Source organism: Hemibagrus wyckioides, linkage group LG24, assembly GCF_019097595.1.
Source record: "Hemibagrus wyckioides isolate EC202008001 linkage group LG24, SWU_Hwy_1.0, whole genome shotgun sequence".
Taxonomy (NCBI): Eukaryota; Metazoa; Chordata; class Actinopteri; order Siluriformes; family Bagridae; genus Hemibagrus; species Hemibagrus wyckioides.
In genome coordinates, this window is record NC_080733.1 from 12,356,599 (window position 1) to 12,373,600 (window position 17,002).

Sequence of the window (17,002 nt, forward strand, 5' to 3'; positions counted from 1 at the left end):
CCTCCTGGCATTTGTGGCTTCCCCAAAAGACGAAACATGCTTGAAGCCAGAGCAGCCGTTCTCTATTATCATCTGTTGGACACAGTGAAGAGACACTTTAGGACATGCTAACCTTGCCAACTATGAGGAAGTATAGTGCTGAACACGATTTTCATACTAGATACACACTCCAGAGTCAGTAAAGGGACGTGAACACAGGGCAGAGTCAGCATCTTTTGGGATTCTTGCTTGCAGAGATGCAGGACATCTGTCTGCTGGCTACATTTTTTTCCCCTGGAGCCAGACTATGGACACTTGTGCTATAGTAACAGCTCATACACAGGGACTTCTATGCCAGGGACTCCACATAATCTTGGGCTAATTTTATTTAACATTAGATAAAAATGTGCTTTTGTTTAACAAAGAAAAAACATACTGTATAATTTATGGAAGGAGTCTCTTATGTCAGTGCTTTGTAGCATTCGGCAAGTTTCCAGACACACAGAAGAGTCAGGGCGCTTTATTTGGTTTAAATAAATCTAACATACTCACAGGCTATGATGAAGGAATTAAAACTATGTGTTGATTCTACAGTTGCATGAACATTTTAAAATGATGGAAATAATTTGCTTCCATAATGAGGTAAAGTTATTGAGTGCCAGATGTACTGTCTTAAACACAGTCCTTGAGTCATGCTGATAAAAAAGTGGTGCAGAGTTTATCATCCTAATAGCTGACCAGAGTAAACTTATCAACTACTTATCTAATCTTTGCTTAACCCTTGTCATAAGCGTTAAAACAAACATTTCTACAGCTTTCTCTTTCTCACAAATTTAAAATGCTAATAGCCAAAGCCATTGCTGATTATGTGATGAAAAGGTTTCTCGCTAATGGTGATTGACACTAAGAGGTGACACAGTCTCCAACTTCAAGAAGCCCATGCCGGCGTCTGCAACCTCACAGCACGACTTTAACCCCGAGAAATTCCCCAGATTCCTTTGAACGTGGGCCACGAGCCCCACTGTGGCCATGGTTAAGATGACTGATGATATTTACTACCATTAGGCACTACCAGGCAATTGACCTTCTGACTCCTACAAGTGACCTGTTAGAGTGGCTTTTAGACGCCTGTTTAAATCTCCATGTGAATGTGCTCCTAAATCCAGCATCAGATCCCAGAGCAATCAACACCTAGAGGTTAGAAAGGTTAGCCTAAAGGTTGCTCTCAGTCTAGCATGCTAAATATCGTCTGTCTGTGTGCAGGTGTGTGTGTGTGTGTGTGTGTCTACAATTACATGATGAGGTTTGCCTTTGCCTTGGGGGAAGAGTTTTTAAATATAGAGTTAATAGACTGCATAGACTAGCATTTTCAACTAGGATAAGAATAATATGGAGCTGTACTGTAAAAAGTTTTTGAATATGAATTTTGTATATTTATTATATACACATCAAATTATACAAAATTCTATTGTTGTATTGAGATATTTAATAAATGTATGTTTTCTCTTCGGTTTTAACTTCTAAGAGGAAAAATGGTAAGATATGTATTTAAGATTTTGCTTTTTGTTTTAGGCTTACTACCACAAGTTATATTTTAAAATTATATGTTTTTTATTACATATTTTATTATATGTTAAGGCAAAGATTTCCCAAGATAAAGAGAAATTTTAATTTAATTTGGCAGATAGCATAGCATCGTGTAGGTATATAAGTTACAAAATTTGTTATCTTCCAAGCTCAGGAAATTTGACTGAACTGAAATAAAATACATGTGAGACTGCACTGAATTAACTCTGAAATGTATCACGTATCATTAATCAATATATAACAACAATAAAGTCATTGTCACAAAGTCAACTTTGCTAATACTCAGGCAAAGAAAAAACAACAAACAACAAACAACTTACATCAAATTCATCCACGTGAGACAAAAAAAATATTTTTCTTTGACTAGGCATAAAACATAAAGTAAGCAGGAACAAAAAAAAGCTTAGTACGTTTAGAAGAACGATAATTAAAATAATAGCAAAATTAGAAAATCGAAACAAAAATTTAAAAAAGTTTTTTAAAAAAAGTTTATTTTTCCAGCTAAATTAATTTTCTATAATAATGTAAGTATTTTGCCTGAGGTTCTATTGATCTGAATGGAAAATTTAGCTTTACATTTATTAAACATTTATCATTTTTAAAAAAAATCTATTCAAAGAAGACCTTTGTGGACCTTTAGAATAACATAATGTGAAAACTAATAATGAAAGAAATCTGAGAAAAAAATCATGCTTAAGGTTATAAAAATATATCCTTATATATGTATTTTAAACACGGTGGAAACTCATATAAATCCATGAATTTGCTGGGGTCTTTGGAAAATGGGGGAGGTGGGAACTGATATTGCCTGCAGTAAATATGACTCCAGTAATTATATTCCCAACCCTTCTCATCTTTAACTTAGCTGGAGAAACTTCCTTTTCCAGCCTGTTAGTGTCAAAGCACATTTCCGTCTTTCTCATTCGGGATTCAAATGAGGCCTGTGTCTCAAGAGCAAGACAGGTTTTGGGTTTCCCTCAGAAGACGGGGGCTTCACAATCAATAAACACTTTGCTGATTTTTATTGACCATAAAGCCCTATTTCACCTTTGCCACAGGTTATATATATTACACGTAAAGGGGTTTTTAACAATGAGCAGAGCATGCTGGAGGGTGCTAGTGTTCATGAGCACATTTGAAACTGATCTTAAAAGCACGGGATTGTTAAGACGCAAAGAACCGTGCAACCTTGGGACATAGTTAGAACATGAATGTTTAATGGTCCTTGAAAAAGGTTCAATGACTGCTTTTATTCGATTGCATATATTTCATACGTTGGCTTTTCAGATGTGGTCTTTTCAAACGCCGAGCCATTAAGCTCATGATATGTTGGCAGAATAATGGTGTGTTAGTAAAATGTTCTCGGTCATGTTAATGCTTAAAACCTGTTTTTGGACTTTTTGTCCTAATAATAAATATTAGAAATCCTATAGGGCTGGTAGTATGCTCTTTCATGAGAAATGCATAATGCAAAGATTAACAAGGAACAATTGTGCCATTTTGAATATAAATTCTGCATTGAATATTAAAATAAAACTTTGGTCAATTAAATAGTCTGTAGAGTACAAAGGCATCAACTGAAGGACTTACAACCGATTTAGAGGTTCCATGACCAGTGTGATTAAATAATGAGGTCCACTACTAAAGCTACACATTTTATCCTATACATCAACGACTAGCAAGTAGGATAAGTCATTCCCGGTGGTTGTATGACATATCTCACAGCCTTTACCACCTAACTATATCAAATGATCAAAAAATTTTTTAGGCAGCACAGTGGCAGAAAATTAGCATTACTGCCCCATATCTCCCAGTTTAATGATAATCATTTAATGATAAGCTGTTCTTCCATATAGTTTTACTCTGTTGTCTAGTTTCCTGCTGTCCATAAAACACTGGATTAGTTACACTATTACCCTACTAGATTGTGAATAAATATGTGTTTGCCAGCATTCATTTATCATACTAATTAACTATCCATCTATCCATCCATTTATTGTCTGCACCACATATGCAGGATAAAGACAATCCGAAGGTGAAATTCTGCCTCATGGCCAGTGTTCCTGAGGGCAAGCAGGATGAAGCGGTAACTGAAGATGAACAAACAAATGAATAAATGGATGAATGAAATAATGAATACTTTCTGAATATAACAAGTCTGTCAAGTTGTCTGAAACACTAGATTCCCAAATAGTCTAAATGTTGCTGCTATATTTTTTAGTAACTGGGTAGGTCATAAAGCAGCATTTAATTTAATTTAATTTAATTTAATTTAATTTAATTTAATTTAATTTAATTTAATTTAATTTAATTTAATTTAATTTAATTAATAAAGCAAACCATATTCATTCATTCATTCATTCATTCATTCATTCATCTTCAGTAACTGCCATATTCTTGTCATGGTCATGGTGGATCAGGATCAGTGTTGGATTGTACACCAAAAGATAATTTTTTTTTATCTTTAATGCTTTTTTACACGGAACATTATTATCTAATTTTCTGTTGAATACTTCCGTGTTTTCTATGAGCTGGGTTAATGGACCAAATGCCTGTCTACATCTAAATGCATGAATTCTGTCAAAATGAGATTCATTGCTGTGCTACAGAAGCTACTTCCATGACAAATACCATATTAAATACAAGCTTTTTTGCAGAAACACCTCTGTATAGTGATCTTATCTCATTCAATGGGGAAACAAAATTGCTACAACTACTTAGATTTTCACATTTTTGTTTTTATAAAGGTGTACCAACATGTTCATCATTCTTCAGATTTACAAGTGGATAGATTACAGTGTGTATGTGCTTGTGTGATTGTGAGGTCTGGCTAACCTGCAAGCAGACAAACAACCTGTATATCATTAATGCTAAATCAAAATCTGTGATCTTTGGAAAAAAATATCTCAGCTACTATCATTGCCTTTTCATGTGCTAATACAGTGATGTACCCTATCAAAAGGTTCTTTCCATGCACTTATAATTACAGAAAAAGAACATACTCAATCTAGACTCAATCTAGACCCTCCCCATATGTTTTATATTTCCACCACCAACTGACTATAAAGCAAGACTATGGCTGCTGTCATCTAAACTTCGCCTCTAATGTATAAAAGAAGTCCAGAGCTCTTATTATCATTCAGTCAAAACTCGAGCAAAGAGGTCAGACCTGTCTCGCAGCAACTTTCAGTCCTCTGCTAAGGAACCTAATCTACAGTTAGTTAAACCCAGAACAAGCAGAGCTGCTCCTGCCACAACCGAAGCCATATGTTCCCCAGCGCTAACTATCGCAAACATCTGCGTACCACCACATCGCTTTATCCCTTGACAGACAGTGCAAAGCTGCTGGCATTGCTGTGACCTGGACTGCTTTGCAGCAGAGCACCTTCTATGTCTCTTTGATTCGAGTCTGTGAAGATTAAGATCAGCAAGCAGCAGGGTCTTTGGTTCTTTGAACGAGCAGCAACATTTCAGATGTGTTCTGTGCAGCAGGGTTCAGAGATGCAGTAAAATCTACAAGAGTCATTTTTTTCCCTAAAAATGAAAAGAGTTTCTTTTCTACTAAATTTGCTATGAGTTCTGGAAAAACAACACTGAAGTTAAAATTCATAATAATAATAATAATAATAATAATAATAATAATAATAATAATAATAATAATAATAATAATAAATTCATCAGAACTGATTCCAGTTCTGGTTTGTCTCCTTGAAGATACAGATTTATTCTTAGTGATTTATTCTTTATTCCTAATTCTTTATTTTGAATTGTGCTTTTAACAAAAAAAAAACAACAACAAAAAAAAACAAAATCAGCTTTACAGAAATTTAGATGTACATATTGATACTTAATGAGCAAGATAAGGAGGATAAACTCTTGCTTATGGGCGGAAAAAGTCCCTGAGATGACATGTGGAAGTAACCGTGACTCGAAAGGGAACGCATTCTCTTCATAATGCATATCGTGAATAAAAATGATTATGATTATATCAGCAATTCAAAATCTATTCAGTTGGGATTGTCCACTGCGGCAAGAAAGAGACTAGACCTGTTTTATTTGGAAATTCAGATATTTAGGATCTTTCATAGCAGCAAAAGCTTAGTCACAAATGCAGAATTTAACCAGACTGAAACAAAACCAGTGGCACCATGATCACAGATTGTGGTTAAAAATAAATAATAAAAACCCCATAAGAGCGATCCTGGTGCATTGTAGCCTGCTGTAATTATACTGATTGACTGGTTGATCAGTGAAGGTATCCTGAGGCCTCACTGTGTGAGATTTCAGTTGGTCACAGCAAATATCAGTATAAGGCTGAACATATTTGTCTCAAATGGTGGTGTTATGTAGGACAATAATATAGTACATGTCAATTTTCAATAGAATACAATTCATTCATTCAGCTTCAGTAACCACTTTACTCTGCTTAGAATCACTGTGGACTGCTGGTCCTTAGAAGGGCACCATTCACACACACACACACACACACACACACACACATATTCAAAGAAGGGGCAATTTAACACAGCAAGTCAATCTCCTGATTTTTTTTTTTTTCCTGGAGTTGAAAGAAACCTTGAGAACTCAGAGGAGAACCCAGAGAAAATCCACACAACAAAAGGGAGAACGTGAAAACCCACACAGAGACTAACCCGAGCTCAGAATCGAACCTGTGTGACCATTTCTAAACTATATACTATATACACACTGTATGAAAGTGTTCACACACACAGCTTCTTCAGGCACCCTTGAAAATAACTACAAATTCTTGATACGTTTTTAAGGGCCGAAACATGAATCTGATCCCAAAATGTGGATCAACTACAATCACATTTTAGAATGTCACTCATTTAGAACGTAACTTTAACAGTGTAGAGGTTAAAGAGACCACCCCAAAAAAGCCGTAATGTAATTTGAATACAGGCATAAACACAGATTTTGTATTTGATTAAAATGACTAGTGACGTATATATGCCAGTGATTGTTGCATCACAATTGCCGCAAATGTAGGCCAGACTATTGAGGATATAAAGTGGAGTGCAAATGAAAACCAGGCTCTTGCAAGTTTAATAGATATTTCAGGTCCAACTTACAATTAACGACTATATAAAAAGAGCTGATTGAGACCCCGAACAATTTCATTTCAATGTCTGAAGGAGCTTTTGGTGTTAATGCTGCCTCTGCCAGCTAGCACAGGATCACTTTTGTTTCATTTCTAACAGTTTTACGGTGTACCTACAGCTGGCCTTAAATCAGTAGTTAGTGTGCAGGAGTTAAGTGCGGCAGATTAACCTGCTGCCCTCTGTTCTACTGTGGCCTACAGCTATCTAAACATACCAGTGCACTTTCCTCTCAGGAGTTGACTCTGCAAACCTCCTTTCACCCCTTCTATTTTATCAGTTGCTTTCTGGGTCACTAATGTTTGAGGCTCTGTCAAAAAAAAAAAAGAAATCTTCAGACCAGTGAACAAAAGAGGTGTAATCAGAGCAAACAACTCATTCAGACTAAAACCTGCTGCCCTTTTTTATTTAGGAAACAGATGAATCCAGGAGGTGGAATTGATCTTAGCCCAATCTCTAAAAATAATATATAATTTTAATGGTTTTATAATTAGGCAGTCTCACACTTGAAATTGTGAGTTTATCCTGAATACTGGCACAGCTGTGATTTAATGCCAATATTCAGTAGAACCGCATAATTGCGAGTCTGATATTGATTTTTATATGACAGTTGTATAAACAAGAAATTAATATTGAGTAATTGACCTTGTGGACTAATGTTTAGTATATTTTTTTACTCCGTTAGCGGAAATAGATCCACACTCACTTTATAAAACATCAGCTAGCATGTTAGCTAGCTCAGGCTTTCTATTTATAGGTGCCTCCAGTCTCCTCTTCCTTTTCGTCTTCAGCTAATGAACTTTCTAATTAAAGACAAAAGTTATATTCTAGAAAGGCATTGTTTGTCATGACCACTGAAGATGTCACACTACTGTAGTAACAGTTTTAAAGTAGGAAGTTAGTTCAGTTGTTAATTTGTAAAGCATTCTGAACAACGCACATGGTCACAAAGCAGGTTTACAGAATTTTTACGTAGCACACACAGATTATCAGCATGGTGCAAAAGTTCCAATGAGACTATAAGGAATATACTGTAAGTGCTGCTCGAACAATCAAAAAACACTGTTATATAATCTGACACCGATAACAAATTATCACATGGTCTGTTATAGTATTCAGGCAAGATTTGATTGGAATCATCACATAAAATGTGACAAGCAACCTTAAAAGAATGCTGTAATAATTGGGCAACAATAGACCTGCGATTAAAGAAAATTATGTTATTATCTTAAATCACCAATCGGCACAATTTCAGAGTCAGAAACTGAACTATTGTGAGCTTAAGGTAATAAAGATATTTTTATTGCCCATTTGCATTTTTCATTGCTCTTTTGCACCTGCCATATATTTGTAGCTGTCCCATGACTTTTGCAGAATCCTATGCTGTCCTTGTATCTGTGACTTTTAGATGAGCATTGCAGCAGTTCAAGGTGATGCCTAATTGACCATTTAAACTCAGCCTAGATTAGTTAATCAGTGTCAAGTCTCAAGCGTTTTCTAACACATAACTGCGTTTTCCATCATTACTTAAAAAAAAACTACTTTGTACTGATTTCCCAGAGAAGCAAACTCCCATCCATTGTTGTGAATCAGCTTTTTTGCACAGTTGCTTGTATTTGCACCTTCTTTCTTATCTACTTACGTAGTCCATGGAGTGACAGTGTATCAGAAAGACAGAGAGCCAATCCAGCAATGTTGCATACATTCCTTTCCCTTGTTCTCGGGCTGTGTTGATTGCTTCCTCTTTATTTACTGCATGTGTACCTTTGAAATTCTCACAGAGGCCATACACAAAGGGACACTCGACCTCTGACCTTAGGGAAAAGGCAAGCCTAATCTGAAAGTAGCATCGTTGGCTTGCTTTGTCTTATCCCAGACAGAGAATGAATGAAACCTTGGGCACTGGGGGTCAACTCCTGTGCATCTGTCCACTCTTTGCCAATCTGCGTCAGAGAGAGAGAGAGAGAGAGAGAGAGAGAGAGAGAGAGAGAGAGAGAGGAGAATCTATACACCCTTGGCCATTCACACACCCAGGCCACCCAAGGAACGTGGCACTAAGTATCTGTTGACCCCTCTTTCACCTCTGCTAAACACTGAAATTTGCTTTCGTCTTACAGCAGAAAAGTACATAAATTACCCAGGTTACCCTTTTATCCCAGTACAACAAAAAGTTCTACTGACCTTCTGCTTAAAATTTACAGTTTCCCATCCGTCTTCCAACAAGCCAGTGGACCTAGCTATTATTTCATTAATAATGATCTCTATATCTTAGTATTGATCTTAAGACAGTGATTAATGGAGCAGCACTCAGGCAAGTAATCAGCTAATTAACTCATCTTTATCAACAGTCAGACTTCAGATATCAGTCCTTGATTGAGAAATAAATAGACAAATATATTTTCTCAAGAGTTGTTTACATGGTCAGTGGTTCTAAATGTAGACGAATGATAGAGGCTACTAGATGGAGGTATTAGTTCTAGTTCACCACCAATAACACTGTTTACACCATAGCAGGTTTGAATTGTCAGTCAGAAGGAGTTGATTCACTTTGAGCTGATTAACAGCAGCTCTGGTAATAGTGCTGACTTTAATTCAAGCACAGGTTTATAGAGTATTAATGCATTCATTATGGTTTCTATAGTAACAAGTCATTTAATGGGACTTGTATGGTGGGCTATCTGCATGTCTTAAGGATAAACTGAAAAAGGGATGTTTTTAACAAAGAAAGAAACATCTAATTGTAGTTGTAGTGAAGTTTATTGTAAGAACACATTTGTTTAATATTTATAGAAGGAGTCTCCAGTGTCAGCACTTTGTACAAAAGGCTTTGTACATTCTGGTTCCTATCTTATTAACGTCAAGATATAGAGAACAGCTTTATCTTATATAATGTAATTGGTACAACTATAGTGTAAGTGGTAACAGGAACAGACTTTTCACAATGCTAAAATCATTAAGTATTTTAATTGTTGGCGAATTGCTGTTGTATATAATCAAGGAAACACTTTGAGCCATGTAGCTATAGACAAATATGACTATTCGACATGATAACACATCATTCCTCTCTGTTATGGATTACTTTTCTATAACAGCACGATCCATTGTGTTTTATCATTACACATTAGCTTATTTGTGAGTTCATCAGTTTAACACCACAACCGTTAAAAACAAGCTGGCTGAATTCTTAACACTATTAAATAGTATTTTATTAGAAGAATAAAGCTTCCACATTTGGCTACAGTATTTATGTGGGATGTTGAAAGAAATCTTCCTCACATTCATATATCTAGGAACATTTTAAAAGCCAAGTTCTTCATTGAGGTAGATACACAAAAAACTCCAATCTACAAAAGTTTTTAAATACAAAATTGTAACGATATGATTGGTTAAAATAATTTAATACAACACGGTATAAATTAAAATGAAAAACTGTAAATTGACCATAGAATTCAGAAACTGTACATGTTATTTACAGAAAGACGGACATACTATATTTTAGGCATTTTAACGAGTATTTTATAGGGTGAATCTTGATGTATGAGAAGTGGAATTACCTTAAAACAGACAAAATGGAAATAATCTTTTGTAATGACAAGTATTTAACCCAAAATATGATATAAAAATGGCTTCATAGCAATGAATTGTATTAAATTGTAGCAACTGATGGCTATAATAACCTTTCTCAGCTCTAATAACTCTTCGCCCATTTATCTTTACAGTAATGACCAGGCATTTAGACTTTTGAGGAACACCACCAGTCACCTGCATCCACATGACTCCACCACCATGTCCTCATATTGTTTGTACACTACATTATTCCCAGAATCTATGTACAAGATGCTGATAGGGCTAAGTTTGGAAGGCACACAGCAGCTGGGTGGCATGTTGCTGGGGTTCATAGAGTTCATCAAAGTCTGTATGATGGCATGATTAGTGGGCTCTAAATGCGACCTAAGTGGAAAGTCACAGATACCCTCACAATGATATGCCTCGTAATCCAAAGGAGCAATAATCCAGTCATCCCAGCCCAGCTCTTTGAAATTGACATGCAATGGCTTCTTGCTGCATCTAGACTTGGACTTTCTGCCCTGCCGTTTGCCATGACGGTTATTTAACGCTGTACGCCGTTTACGCTGAGGTTTCACACGATGGACTTTCTCCTTTCCAGCATGGTCAGGGTCCAATTTAATCTTCCCTTTTTTCTCATAGTACAAGCTCTGCCTTTTCTTTGACTTGGTGAACACCACTAATATGGCTTTCTTCTGTTGTGGGCGCCCGTATCTGTGAAATCCAAGATGCCGTAAGTCGATTTCCTTCTCAAGATTGTCGATGGAAACCTTGAGCTCTAGACAAAAGAAGTTCCTGTGTGTGTGTAAATGTCGTTCTGCAAAAATTTCCCACACATCAAGGACTTCCCATCTTGGTTTGTGTGAGTCCTGCAAGTCTAAGATTTTGGAATCCAGTAGTTTGTGAGTCTGGCAGGAAAGAAGCTGAATCTCCATGGGACCCATGTCAGATGTTGGGAAGTTTCCAGAGACTTTTGTGTAGATTCTTAGTTCAGCACCCAGCAGTTCGACTTTATCAGAAAGTGATGAGATATCAAAGAGATACTTCTGTGTCCATAGAGGAGAATTTGGAGAGTCATCTATTAGAGAAAGCAGAGATACATAATTAAGTTCAATTTCCTTCAATTTTAGACCAGGTCACAATCAATTGACCAGGTCAGTAAGCAGGTTTACAGATCTACAATTTTGAAAAAATCTTCTGTGACAGATCTGGAGGATCTGTGTATAGTTGTCTTGTTTCATTTCATACAAAGGTTTAGATAGGATTTTATCTTTTTCTTATTTGAATGCTCATGTACATTCATTATTAGCTGATACATTGGCAAGGAAAAAACTCCTGATATAGCATTGCATATTCGCCTTGACCGAATGTTCTTAGACAAAGTATGAATTATGAACTGATGGAAATCAGTGAGTTTGAATGCCAGGTCCACCAAACTGCCACTGCTGGGCCCCTGAGCAAGGCCCTTAACCCTCAATTGCTCAGTTCTATGAGATAGAATGTAAGTCGCTCTGGATATGCCAAATGACAGAAAACTAAATGTAAAGTAAATGAAATAAATTAATATATAACAGATCAACAAATAAGCAAACCAACATCTTGTTGTATCATAAAGTATTACAAAAATGTTATTGTAAATGTGTAGAAATTGACGTTTACATCTTGGCACAACATTGATGCGCACCTGCACACTGAAATTTATTCTAGAACCCTAGGAGGTTCTCTGGCTTGTCCCTGTGTGGGAAACCTTAAAGATCTCTAGTCATAGAACTCTATCCAAAGAACCCTTGAGGAAGCATTTCCCCTCTAAGAATGTATACACAGGCTATGCTTCTGATCATTGACAAAAAATAATCTTGCTATTTAAAAAGATGATAAAAGCTAAATCCTTACCTTGTCCATTATCCACAAAACTCGTTATCGTGTTTGCGGCTTTAGACGAACGGAAAAAGCTCGCGTTCAGTCCCAGTTTCTCGGCAGCCGAAAAAGTTTTATAGATGGAGAGCATGTACTCGTGAGGCTCTACGGAGTCTTTGCTTACTCTTGAGAAGCGCTTGGTGCCAGATGAGGCGAGTGTGCGTGAATACGAGCCCGGTGATGTGGGAAAACCCGCACCGGGGCGCATCTCCACAGTCGCCGTGTGAACACACGCACAATACTGCAGGAGGAAGATCAGGGTCGTGCGGGCGTGCATGGTGGAAACGCAGACTTGTTAGCTTGAAATAATGCCTAACTTTTATAAGCGGGACTGGAGGACGTGTGCACAGCTGAGGGGAGAGAGAGAGAGAGAGAGAGAGAGAGAGAGAGAGAGAGAGAGAAAATAGCTCCGTCCCATTGCCCCATTGCACAAAGCCCGTAACACACACACAGCTTTACTAGTGTGTTTCTAAGTTAGATTGTGTTCACTGAGACATTTAAAGTGATATCTATCTATCTATCTATCTATCTATCTATCTATCTATCTATCTATCTATCTATCTATCTATCTATCTATCTATCTATCTGTACATATTTTTTAGTTTCTGCATACACAATGCCAGTATAACACCACAATCACTAATAATAATAATAATAATAATAATAATACATCATAGCCTATTTATACAAATATTATGTTATAAATATATTTACATGAATTATTTTTTGTATGATAAAGTAGACTAATAAATATAAGAAATATAACTAATAATGCCCTTTAACCCATAACCAATTTCCAAACTGGTTTGATTAATTTTAAATGTTTTAAAAAAGTTATGACATGTTGGCTTAGTGAGTAGCATATTTGTCCCGCACCTCCAGGGTGTACTCGATTGTGTCTGAGATTTTGTCTCCTACCATTGTCCCCTGGGATAGGATCCAGGTTCCCCATTTACGCAGTGTAAATGGGGGATAGTCCATATCATGGAGAATTAGTTCAGGTTATGTAGATACATAAAGCTATATGAAGATAATTTTGCCAAAAAAGGGATGACTTTCTACCTAACTAACCTAAATGAATGTTTTCACAACAAATTTGTATTTTGATTTTAACCATGATACTAATTTTTATTCAACCAGTACAATTTGAAATAAAATAATTTATTATTATGCTTGTCTGTATGTCATCTTAGCTGTAAATTACAGCTCTATATTCAGTTGTTCTGGTCTAGTTCACTGCATCACTTCATCATTCACAAGCTGTAAAAGGATCTAAGAGGATGAAGCAATCATTCATTCATCATCAGTAACTTTAACCTGGTCAAGGCCTCAGGAACACTGGGCATGTAGTGACAATACACCCTGGATAGGTTTATCCTAACCAGATCATACTAAACCTAAAGGAGCAACACAAAAGCTCAATCTGGCTGTCTTGCATAGCCACCCCAGGGTCTCAGAAACTTCTCCATGATGGTGTGAGGACCACTAGTGGTCAACTGGTGCAAATTTAGCCTTAAATCCTTAGATCTGCTCTAGGTCAAGGGAGGCTCAGGGAGTTCCTTCACATTGTTTAGATGCCAGAATGCAGGCTCTTGCTCTGTTACAGTCACAAATTCAGATTGAGGGTGTCCTTTATTTTAATCTATGAATTTTATTAAGATATGCAAGATATTTATTAAGTACTTAGGAGTTTCAAGGAATAAAATACATTGTGTATAGTGATTATAATATCATACTAATAGCACAATAAATGCAGAATATGTAGGAAAAACAATTAAGCATACCCATTTTTATAATAAAATAATATCTCTGTGGCAGAAATCTATGGAAATGAAATGAACTAAAATGAATGGATTCAATGTACAGTAGTCTACAATTATTATTAATCATGATTATCTATGAATGAATGAATATTTTGTAGCAATATGACAAAATATAGATGAAATTTTAGTGTATTTAGCAATTCATGAAAAGATAATATATATATAGAAAACATATTGAGTTATATAGTTGTCATCAAGACATTTATAACAGAGGTCAGTTGTTCTCCAAAACCACAGTGTATATTAGATGCAGGACACTCAGTATTATTATATAGGCAGCTTGTGTTGTAAAAGCAGGACTGGAGTCAAAGATGCTGTTAAAGTCGTCAGGAGTGCTTTCCGTAGTGGTGGATTTGGTGGTGGAAGGTGTGGCTGGTGGAGAATTAGTAGACACATTAGATGATTTCACAGTGCATGAGGTTACAACAGATGGTTATATGACAATATATAAGTACATTTGCAGCATTTGAGTTAACACTAAGGAAAACAGACTTACTCAAAGAGCCGACAGAGAAGGATCTGGACTGTGCTGTCCATTCATTCAGAGTGAAAGCCAGTATCATGTCATTCACTGTGGAAAAAAAGAGATAAACCTTCAGAACAGATTGCATGGTGTAGCGGAAACCATATTAGTTTAAGTACTCCAGTGTTTCAAGAGACGGTCAATGCTGACTTTTGTAATTTTATTCAACTTTCCAAAATATGGCAATAAAAAAATTATTAATTTTCTAAGGTTTCTGATATCCATGCTCACTTGGACTGGCACAACTACAGATAATGATATGAAGTGCATTTTGACTTGCAGTGCATTCTGGGCATCTGAGTTATTTTCTCAGTACAGGGAAACATCACATTAGTTTCTTTGGTAAATATGCTATAAAGAATAAGCTGAAAAACACTGAAGTATTCCCTTAAGCTGGCATTCAATTGATAATTATGTGTTAAATTATATTAAACAATTGTTAATGAACAGCAAGCAAAATCTACAGTTACTCTGAAAAGCTTGCACTTTTAACAACAGAGGCAGATATCAAGCTTCCCCACCAGTGGTATTGATGGCCAGGTCAGTGAAGTTGGCCCAGCAGCTTTGGAAGGGGATGGTTGTGTTTCCAGACAAGCCGTTTGCTGGGTTTCCATGAGTGTCTTTAAGCATGGCTGAAATCGTTAGTGTTGTCACCCCAACTGATACACACTCCCCCTGGAGACAAAGATCAGAGGATACCAGAGCTAATGCAGTGTATGGACTGCAATGTTGCCATAATCAGGGAGGTCAAGCTAATTATAAAGTCTTTCATGAGTTAAATCATGTGTATCCATGCTAACATGACTGCTAAATTAATATGCTTGAATAGCCCTATAAGAAAGCAAAGTGATATAATATTCATTGTACATATGCAATACACATGTTCAAAGGTGCAGCTGGGACTGGGATTTACAATATTGCCAAACAAAAGGTTTCTCAATTTCAGGCTGATAATATTTCTGGCCCAGAAATGAGTTCCTCTCCTTGTTAGAAAAGAACTGCTGAGTTATGTCACTTTTCAATAAAAGGACAACTCATGAGCCATATATTCTGAAGTGGAGTCTGGTATTGAGAAGAGAAAGGATTTCAGAGATGACAAACTGGCACTTTAAGCAAATATCTAAGATCTGATCACACTTTAAAGCAAACAAATGAAAGCTCCATCCTAACATTAGCATGTTTACGAGTCTCACCTGCTGGTCCACAGCCATGATTCCAGGCTGTACACTGAGAAGTCCAGGGTAAAGCCCTGCCACTGGCTCCACCACCACCTTCAGAGCAGACACACTGCTCACTGTCTGCACTGTCGCATCCTGACGCGTCACTTCCTGGGTCGCCACCTGGCCAAAGACAGAATCTCTCTCAATGTCTCAGACCTTTGTGTGTTATTAGACTGAATGACTGACTGGCTGGCTGTAAACACTCAGCAGTGCAGTGATACGTATATTATTGGTTATGATATTAAGTGAGAGTGCTTAAATGTAATATCTGTAAAATAGCTTGACAATGAATCTATTAAGCTTTAGCAATGCATCAGCTCATCAGTGGTATAATATAAATTGATACTGCACACCAAAATGTCCATTATTCTTGTTTGTATTTGTTTTTCAGGCTTGTCAAGGAAGAGGGATGAGAAATATCAGCCCAAATGGAGATCAAATCTAGGGAATGTTTCCCTCTGTGTAATCACCTGACAAGACTCTCAGTGATGAATCTACAGTCTGGGTTAGGCTGAATTACAGTATCTTTGGGCCCCAAACATGCTTCTGCTGCCAAAACCAAACCCTTACACTGATGCCTTTTTATTTTTGAAAGATAGGGGGTGGGTGGGTGCAGTTCATGGAGATAAAAAATATCTCTTACTAAACTTTGCCATGGTGAACTAAAATTGCTTACCAATAAGATCTCCAAGAAACACTTGGAGTGTTACTTAATATCGACAATGCCAATGCAAGTACTATGTTTCACTGCTGTTTCACTGAAAATTGTATTACATAATTTCACATTAATCTATTTCTGAATTAGGGACCATTAGTGGTCATGAACTGTAAAAAATAAACCAAACTTGCATGTTTCAATCATTATGCATGCTTAAACATCCACCCCTATAAAAATGACTGTAAAATAAAAGCTTGACATAGCTTATTTCTATCTTACCTGGCTCCAGGATGGGTCACTAGGTGGTGGAGAAGGAAGAACGACACCCACTGAGGACACGTTGAAGCCGATGGACTGACTCAGTTCTCCAGAGACGGCAGCCTGGCCCAGAGTGTCAGCAACAGTCTTCAACACTGTGAACTGATCTGAGTCTGCAGCAGATATACAACACATCTGGTCAGTTTTTAGCATAGAGCAAAAGGTACAGTCAGAGTAATTTGTGACTGATTTAGGTTGTTTCCACCTAAAGGTCTAAAAAACATTGTCATTGCAAACTGACCAATTTTACCATTAAGGCAGAAAATAATTTAAGCGAAATTTCCTACAAT

The 17,002-nt window shown here is 36.7% G+C and overlaps 2 protein-coding genes across 2 annotated transcripts in view; both read right to left on the reverse strand.

Moving 5' to 3' along the window:
• Positions 1-9,467: 9,467 nt before the first annotated feature.
• On the reverse strand, positions 9,468-12,475 carry gdf6b (growth differentiation factor 6b). The gene is made up of 2 exons (XM_058378064.1): positions 12,147-12,475; positions 9,468-11,331 (listed from the first exon to the last, which is right to left on the reverse strand). The coding sequence occupies exons 1-2, from the start codon at positions 12,445-12,447 to the stop codon at positions 10,445-10,447; spliced, it is 1,188 nt and encodes a 395-aa protein (XP_058234047.1). The 5' UTR covers positions 12,448-12,475; the 3' UTR covers positions 9,468-10,444.
• A 1,492-nt stretch (positions 12,476-13,967) lies between these two features.
• pkhd1l1.1 (PKHD1 like 1, tandem duplicate 1) overlaps positions 13,968-17,002 on the reverse strand; it is a 49,538-nt gene continuing 46,503 nt past the window's right edge. The window contains exons 74-78 of the mRNA XM_058377894.1: positions 16,674-16,825; positions 15,710-15,856; positions 15,038-15,191; positions 14,490-14,564; positions 13,968-14,365 (exon numbers count right to left, since the gene is read on the reverse strand). Coding sequence (XP_058233877.1) covers positions 14,208-14,365; positions 14,490-14,564; positions 15,038-15,191; positions 15,710-15,856; positions 16,674-16,825 — 686 coding nt within the window. The 3' untranslated portion in view covers positions 13,968-14,207. The remainder of the gene's footprint in view (positions 14,366-14,489; positions 14,565-15,037; positions 15,192-15,709; positions 15,857-16,673; positions 16,826-17,002) is intronic.